This window comes from Plecotus auritus, assembly GCF_963455305.1.
Source record: "Plecotus auritus genome assembly, chromosome: 2".
In the NCBI taxonomy this organism is placed as follows: Eukaryota; Metazoa; Chordata; class Mammalia; order Chiroptera; family Vespertilionidae; genus Plecotus; species Plecotus auritus.
In genome coordinates, this window is record NC_137771.1 from 175,446,021 (window position 1) to 175,454,959 (window position 8,939).

Sequence of the window (8,939 nt, forward strand, 5' to 3'; positions counted from 1 at the left end):
ATCTCTTCTAGAATTACATCAGCAGAGCCCTAGGGTGCAGTGAGGATACAAGCCAAAAGTAGAGGGGAGGGCGGAGAAAAGAAGAGGGCACCAGGAGTGGGGAGGAAGGGAGCTGGTTCTTTTGCAGTCGGCTTATTTTCTTCTTCCTCCTTCCTCAGCCCCTACACCCCCTTCCTTATTTATAAATCAGACAATAGGAAAAACCAGACAGTTGCCTTATATTTATTGATAGTGTTGGTTTAAATGTCATTTGTCTGAACTTTTGACCAATCACCATGTCTCCCCATCAGTCACAGATGAAAGCCAGCCTTAGCATTCTCACTGGACACATAAATTGGTTAAGAATTAAGACATGCAGACCCTGCCCCACCTCCAAGTATTATCCATATGACCCCCACCCTCCTTAATGTTCTCATCAATTTTAAACAGCAAAGGAACTTGGCAATGTGTGGAGATTATTGGAAATATGAAATCTAGTCATGCAAGAGAGTGATGGCCCACACAGCTGTCTGCTGGACAGGTGAGAACAGAGTGGAGGGCACACGATGTGGGTGTCTAGGTAGGATGGGATTTGACTTTCCTGACCTGTCTGGAGCTGGGGGTTTTAAAATGTCATTCAATGATGTGTATCAGAGGTATTCAAGGAGAGGGACAGGGACTCTCAACCAAACCAAAACATGGTGAGTGATAGGTTCGAAGGCCTGGACCTTGTCTTAATGCCCTTAAGAAATGACTCTGAATATTTTACTATTATTTCCCACCCACGCTTTGCTTTGCTTTGCTTTCTAAAGATAGTCTTATGCCTGAACCACTCCCGTAAATTAGGGAGAAAAATCTTTCGTCCTCCATTCCTCAGTGGTTCCAGTGAATTCCAGACTCCTTAAAATCTCTGGGTCTAGTTGCTCAGAACATGTTTATGATGAAAACAAAGCAAAGTGGCCTCAGGACACCAGGGAAGGCATGGAGTGCAATCCATTTCTGCAATACAAAAGGGGCCCAAAGGGGCAAAGGGAAAAAACAATTTGCAGAGGCACAGCTTTGGCAGCATCTTACTACAAATTCTAGCTGACCGGGGTGTAGCCACATTAGAGACATCTGTTTGGAATTTACAACAGAAACAAACAGAAAGCATGAAAGCCCTAAAACACACACACACACACCAAGTTCTAACAACTCTTCTCTGCCTTGACCTCCACACCATCCCCCCACTGGGTCATGCTAGGTTGTAGAAGGGTCTTCCACCTGCCTCCCCACCCACCCCACCTTCATCTCTACTCACTCGTGCCATCTTCGGAACTTAACAACTAACTTTCCTCTATCCTTGCTTTTCCTCCCAGAAAAAAAAAAGGTTCTTCCCACTTCTCAGAAATCTCCTTCTTTGGGTCTCTAGTTCATCTTTAAAACTCCCTGAGCTGCTTGTAAAGGAAAAGATTATATCCTATTCTTACACTTGATCATTAGCATGAACCTCAAAAGGAGGTGGTAAACCTCACAAGATGTCGTAAGTCACTCCTCCCTAAATAACCTTGCAGGTCTGAGAGTGAGGAACAGAACTCACCCTGAATCTCCAAGAATTAACTCAAAGAGACCAGAGAAAACCCACACTCGCAGAAGTTAATTAATGAAGAAAATGGGATATACTTGAGAAGGCTGTCCCCAGCTGCAGTACCCAGAGTGGCAAAGGGCCAGAGAGGCCCCAGGCTTCTTATAAAGTGGGTTTCCCTCCCCTATTCACCTTCAAGCAAGGCAGAGGCCAAACACTGTCTGACCATACCATCCCGTTGATGGACACACCCTCTCCTCCCCCTCCCCCCAAGCATTCTAACCAGCAGTTCCAGACTCTCACCTGTTCTGTTCAGTTTTCCTCTTTATTCTCTTCCCACTGGCGGGCAAACAGAACCAGAGCAGTGCTACTCTTCAAAAATAACAAAATGTTTTATACACATTTCTGTATATACAACTGAACAACATTTTACATGTCCCTTTTGCACAGCAAAAGATATAAACATCCAGCTCTGAGAACAGTTATGTACATAAAAAGATGTCAAAAATACTTCACAACAGTGCAAAAATATTTTACACAGTATCATGGAGTGAGATCTTTTGAGCAGGATGAAGGTGTGTGTGTTTCTAAAGGAAAACTCCTTTTTTTAGATATTAGATGTCTTTAACTGTAAACAAAATGCAACTTTCTTTCATTTTCCTCTCCCCTCCCCCCCCCAAACAAATATTTGAGGAATTTGGCAGAATTTCAAGGGTCTTAGTCTGAGGTAAACAACCCAAGCTCTCCACCAAGACTGGAGGCAAAGAGGCGGCACAAAAGCAGCCTCAAACATTGTGAGAGTAAATTCCTTTTCTTTTAAATGATATGCCAATGACAATGCTAGGCTGCTCCCAGTTGAGGGGTGGGGAGGAAGTTAACCCCTCCTCCAGAGGCCCCAACTGCCCCACAAACAGGAAACTGGCCGGCGGGCACCTGACGCCTGCGGGACTTTTGCTAACTTCAGCGGGCATTTCCCTCACCCCTGACCCCAAGGGGCTGCCTCTCTCCTTCCTTTTAGGGTTTCACCTCCCCATCCCCACACATCCAGCCATATCTCCATAGGCAACCTGAGCTCCACTTAAAACAGAGCCAGATGTGTTCAGGGAGAGAAGCAGGAACTCTGGGCCTTAAATGTCCCATTTTCCCTTTCCTGGGCATAAGCGGGGGTCAGGGCTAGGTAAGGAAGCTGTCGAGGAGGCTGTTTAGGGAGTCACAGTGGGGCGCCAGGGCGCGCGCAGAAGCTTGCGGGGAGCTCAGCCCGAGCGCGGCTCCTCTGGGCTGGCGCGGTCCGTAGGGCCAGACTGGTCCCCGGCGGTGGCAGAGGTGGCATCTGGGCCGCCGCCTTCTATGGAGCTCTCGCTGCCGGTGCTCTCGCCAGACAGCAGGCGCGTCACCCGCAAGTCAGCCTGCAGGCTTCGCACGTCGTTGCCAAAGCTGAGCTCGCCCAGATCGTTAATAAGCTGCGACAGCTCGGCCTTCACGTCGGAGGAGCTACCCAGCAGCAAAGGCGGCGGCCCAGCCCCGGGTTCCAACGAGACCCCACTGCCCCCCAGCGCCTCCTCCCGGCCACTCTCCAACGTGTCCAGCAAGTCCCCACATTCGAAGTGCATGGCCACCACCAGCTCCTGCTGCGCCTCAGCCTCTTCCTCTGCCGGATCCCTCTCCCTGGCACGATCCTCTTCCTCCTCCTCCTCCAGGCAGTTCTCGGTGTGCTCCTCTTCCTCTTCTTCCTGCAGCTCCTCCTCCTGCTGTTCACCGACCAGGTCCTCGGTGATGGAGCCGAGTTTGGGCGCGCTGCGGCTGCGCTCCACCGGCGGCTTGTAGCAGCAAGGTCCGTGCAGGAGCAGCTTGCGCAGAGGCACTAGCGGGATGGTGTGCGCGCCCACCAGCTCCTGCTGCTGGTGACGCGCGTCGTCCCGCCGCTTGAGCCGTTTAAATTCCGCCAGTGCGTTGGCCGACGTTTGGTAGAGCAGCAGGGCCATGGCCTGCGCCTTCTCGGGCTTGGACACCAGCACCGCGTGACAGCGCAGCATTACCGCCTTGTGCTTGAGCTCGTGCCGGTACACCCAGGCGAAGACCTTGGGCAGCCGCGCGTCCGCCACGCAGTAGGTAACGCGGTGCAGCAGGTAGAGGTGGCCCGGGCGGCGCAACGCGCGCTCTTCGGCGTGCACCATGCGGATACCCTGCGCACTCACAGTCAGCTTCATCTTGGTGCCCTGACGGCCCGCCTCGCTCTTGCTCCAGATCTTGCCCACCGCAAGGTCGGTGCAGCCGTCGCCGCGCGCCTGGATGGTGGTGGCATTGCCCAGGTAGAGCACGGTGTAAGTGGGGTCCTCGCTAGTGATGTGCAGCTTCTTGCGCTTGGAGCGGAACATGCTGCCCACCCGGCTGAGCGCGCCTTCGGGGCACGCCCGCGCCAACGAGCTGAGAGCCGAGTAGTGCAGGCTCACCGCGTAGCCCTTGGGCTTGGACGCCTGCCTTGGCGGCGCCTCGGCTAGCAGCTCGAACTTGTGTTTCTTCCACGGCAGCATCTCCGGAGGGCGCCCCCGCGCAGCTGGGCGGCAGCGGCCGAGAGCTGAGTGCGAGCCCAGCTGAGCCACCCGCCTAGGCCAGGCTCGGCCCGGGCAAGACCGAAAATTAAAACTCTGCTGGGAGTGGTCCGGTGGTAGGGGTTGGGGCGGGATAAGGGTGTAGTGCTAGAGAACCCTGCAGGGGCCAGGGGCAGAATTTTTTTTAAAGGAAAAAAATATTCAGTTGCGAGTGTGGAAAAACGCACACTCCAGCCTGGGCAAAGACCCCAGCCTGGGCAAAGGGAGGCAGTCTTAGGCAAGCAAAATGAGAAAAAGACCGAATGAGAGTGAAACGGAAAATATCTGAGAGAGAGAGAGAGAGAGAGAGAGAGAGAGATGCGCGCCTGCAAATAAATCGAGGGACCCTAAGCAAAAGCAGCCGAGATGGTTCGAGAATAATGCAGGAACTCCTCGGCGAAGGTGGAAAGGGCCCCCTCTCACACAGGCCAGAAACCTCGGAAACTCAGCCGCGAGTAAGGCCAGGGGCCAGTGCTCCCCACCCCCACGGGGTGCTGGAGGCAGACTGCCACTCCGCTGGGCTGGTCCCAGAATCAGTTGCTTGCCCCAACTGCGGTCAGATGGCGGGTCCAGCTGGCCGCGGTGGGCCCGGCGCAGCAGTCCGGTCTTGGCTCACTGCATCTTGGCTCCAACCGGGCGCGGGGGATTCAGGCTCGTCCGGCTCACCGTCCGGGCTGGCTCGGCCGGGGCAGCACGGGGCTCCACAGGCGGGGCGCGCGCATGGTCGGCTCCGGGGACGGTCGCTACCTCATTTCTTCCCTCCGGAGGTGTCCAACTCCGCTCCCGGTCTCCCCTCGGTCTGCTACCCGCCTTTGCAGCGCGACCCCTCGGGTACTGGGAGCGCCGGCCGGCTCGCCAGCCTCACATCCTTGCCGTCCGAGTGGAAGATCTCGGGTAAATATAGGCCGGCGCAAACCATTTGCCGAGCGGGGACAGGGGAGGAGCAGGGAAGACTATCCGCTTGGTCTCCGACGCCCTGCGGGTTCCTAGTCTCTTAAAGGGACCTGGTTGCAGTCATTGGTCGAGGGAATGGGGAGACCAGTCTAATCCAGCAATTACACCCCAAATTTTCCAGCATCTCTTTTATCTACAGGTAGCGCCAAGACCGGGGTTACCCCTCAGGAAAAGCAACTTGATTTCTGACGCTCCACCCCCAGGATGAATTGCAACTCACTGAATCAATTTCTCCATCGAAACTTGAGGAGGTGGTAGAAGGTGGGATTTTATATTATAACCTACTATGCAGCAAGGTTGGGGAAAATAGTGGTTCTTTCATTACATGGCAGCTGAGAATGACTGGATGCTGTTTAATATTTTTTTTCGGAATTTTATTCTACTAAAGAAAATAGAGAGGGGCAAAGAAAACACCAAGACTCGTTTTTCACTATCTTGGAGCCTTTCTCCACAGGTAATAGTTGAGATGATTGAAGTGAACAATATAGTATATAGCCTATAAATAAGGTGCTACCTGCCCCTAACCCCCAGCAGCGCCCCCTGCTGCTGTCATGTTTCAGAGTATCTGTTTTCTGAGATATAGTTTCCAAGAAATGCTTACGTGTGATCAGAACTCAATTTACTTTGACAAGCCAGTCATTCTATTTTATTACATCATTGACACAGTTTGGATGAGAATTCCCAGTAAAAATTCAAATGACGTTTTTATTTGAGTGTCGAATAATGACAGGCCACCCTGCACTGGGAATGATAATCACATGAATCATGCTTTTCTTATGTGCCAACTAGACAATGCAACTTTAATCTGACCAGCTTGACCTTTGGCTGGTAACTCATTTCTGGGCCTTTGAAACAACCTGCTTGCCTCTATGGTCTTCTCAAAGCAAAAAACAAAACAAAAAAACTTCTGGCTGGAATGTGTGATATACACCCAGATGATCCTGCATCAGACTTCCAAATTCATCTTAGAGGAGGACAGTGCGGTCCCCACTCCATGGGCACAGTCCACCAGGGGATTGTGGATGTCTCTGGCTTCCGTGCCAGATTTCAGAACCACATAGTCCTGGATTGTCCTGGCCTTCTACCTTTGCTAACGTTTAACCTTTTTTTAAACTCTAATTCAGTTTTCTCAGAGTCACTGGTGTTGAGTTTCAATTTAGCTCACTTCTGAGTACCTTTTGGTGCCAGTCCCTAACCTAGTCCCTTGCAGACCCAATTCCTGTCTCCAAGAAGCTCCCAGTCCAATGAAGGATGTGAAGTCCACTCAACTCTGGGTTTGTAGGTTCTATGAGAGCACCCGGTATCCCCATGCCTGGCACCAATAGGCACTGCTTAATTGTTGAATTAATGAATGAGACATGCATGTGAATAAGAAGACAGAGTTGGGCCCTGGAGAAAGACCCAAAACTGGAAGAAAAGGTTCATTACGACTAGGAGAATCAGAGAAGGCTCCACAGAGGTGATAATGTATGAAGAATGAAGAGGATTTCTTAATGCAGGTAAGAATTAAAGGGCTTTGGGGGTATAAATGACAGCAAAATTATAGAACATGAAAATGCATGTACATGTGCAGATTAGGATGGAGTTTAACTATTGTAACAAAGAAAGAAGAAGATTTCCTGACCAAAGAAGAAAGTCTCTTGATCATGCTTTTTGGGCCCTCCTTGTCTCTTTGGGAAGGAATGGCTGACTGGCCCCAGGCTATCATTAGACCAGAACTTTGATGTCTTACTGCTCAGTAGCACCAATGGGTTAATTGGAGGGGTATCAGGCATGGTGTGGGAATGAGACAGTTAGGATTATAATAAGCCATTTAAGCCAAAGTTAATTCATTCTTTGGCTCAAATTTCCAGAATATCTTGCAGTGGCAATGACATAGGCACTCCAAACAAAAACTTCCATTTAAAACACACCAAATTAACCTTTAACTGGTCCGTAATCTTGAAGTCTAAACTCTACAAAAACAGATGTCACGTTCAAGCAGTTAACATTTCCAAACTGCTCAGAGGTCCAAGGGTCAGAAGGGTTTGGGGAGGAGGGTGTGGGACAGGTGGTGGGAGCTAAGGTTGGCCTCAGCATCTGCAAGGAGTACCACCATGGGCTTCGTGCAGTGACAGGGAAACCAGTGGCAAGGAAGTTTCCACTGGCCAGCCAGGCTTTCCAGCAGCAGCCAGAGTGTCAGTCCCAGATACACAGGCAAATAGGCCCACAGAGCTGCTCCTGTGGATGGTCTCTGCCACACCTTGACTACCGTCCCTTTTTAATTTTCTTTAATGGGCCATAAATGACTGTCTTGACAAGAGTCATTTAATATTTTTATTGATTTTTAGAGAGAGAGGAAGAAGAGGGAGAGAGAAAAACATCAATCAGCTGCCTCCTACACCCGTGCCCTTCCCCCACCCCCCGGGGACTGAGCCCACAACATGGGCATGTGCCCTGACCAGGAATCGAACTGGCAACCTTTCGGTGCATGGGACAACACCCAAGCAATGAGCCACACCAGTTAGGGCTGGACTACCTTCTTAATCGGCTTATTTTCAACCTCGGGAGGACAGAAAGGTTCTAGACAAATGGGAACACTCCTGTGTGTGAGTCATGCTCTGTGCCTGTGCTCAAAGACCCAGGAGGAGAACCAAGCTGTCTCCTAGGAGCCTGGGCCAGCCTCTGGGGCCCACCTCACCCTTTGGAGAAGCTGGCCCCCCTTCAGAAAGCACAAGTCACAACTGAGGCTTTATTTTGTTGGGAAAGTTGGTGGCACCGTCTATGAGCCCACACCACAGATCTGAGACATAGGGCATTTCCAGAACAGAACTTCAGCAAAGTCAGTTGGGGAAGCAGTCAGACACCCCACTGTAGGGCAGACTGCACTATTTTTTTTTATGACACTGCCCCATCTACTGGTTGCCAGGCAGAAGTACCACTTGGTGAGATGGTTTCTCATAGAACCAGACAAGCCAGTGGTTGAATCAAGACACAGCCAAGTCACAGCTGGAAAGCAGCTCGGCTTCTACCTTGATACCTGAGAGTCAGCCTTTTAGCTCACAGAAAACTTTCAGGCTGGCTTCCTCCCACCTCATACCTTGCATAAGGCTCCTCCCTGTGGCCCCCTTGCCTAACATCTTACTGAATGAACATCGGCTTCAGAGACAACAAATGATGAATCTGGAATCTTCAAAGTCATTCAACAAATATTTGTTGAGAGTCTATTGAGGGTGTGACGTAGTTGCTGGGGATATTGCACTAAGGAAGACAGACAGGGATTTGCCCTAACGGGATTTATAGCCTATGGGGAGGCAGATAATAAGCAAACAAATAACTAATAAGACATCAGATAGCAATAAGTCTCTGAAGAAAAGAAAGCAGTGTTAGGAATGGGAGGTGGCTGGTTTAGACAGCGTGGCCAGGACAGACATCTCTGGGTAGAGACCTGAACGAGATGGAACCAGCCATGCAAAGATGGGGGGAGGGATGATGACATTTCATCTTGTGCTGGAAACTATGATAGCCACATGTCGGTAATGAGCACTTGAAGTGCAGTTGATCCAAACTGAGATGTCAAACAAGTATGAAATACACACTGAATTTTGAAGAGTTAGTAAGACAAAAATGATGTAAAAATAGCTCGACAATTTCATAGTAATTGTATACTGAATAATAGTTTGGTTATGTTAAGTTAAAGAGAATATGTTATTAAAATTAATTTTGTCTGTTTCCTTGTACCTCTTTAATGTGGGAACTAGAACATTTACAACTATATATGGACAGCCTTGTGCTAGGCAAAGGGCATAGCTAATATGAAGACCTCAAGGTGGGAATAAGGTTAGCCAGTTCAAAACTGAGCTCCAGCTTCAAAA

General features: G+C 50.2%; 1 protein-coding gene across 1 annotated transcript; it reads right to left on the reverse strand.

The window, feature by feature from the left end:
* Positions 1–1,916: 1,916 nt before the first annotated feature.
* FAM43A (family with sequence similarity 43 member A) lies at positions 1,917–4,999 on the reverse strand. Its single transcript, XM_080654625.1, has one exon. The coding sequence runs from the start codon at positions 4,072–4,074 to the stop codon at positions 2,797–2,799; it is 1,278 nt and encodes a 425-aa protein (XP_080510751.1). The 5' UTR covers positions 4,075–4,999; the 3' UTR covers positions 1,917–2,796.
* Positions 5,000–8,939: the final 3,940 nt, after the last annotated feature.

Coding starts and splice junctions, on each gene's coding strand:
- FAM43A (XM_080654625.1), bottom strand. CDS start 4,074: ATGCTGCCGTGGAAGAAACACAAGTTCGAGCTGCTAGCCGAGGCGCCG.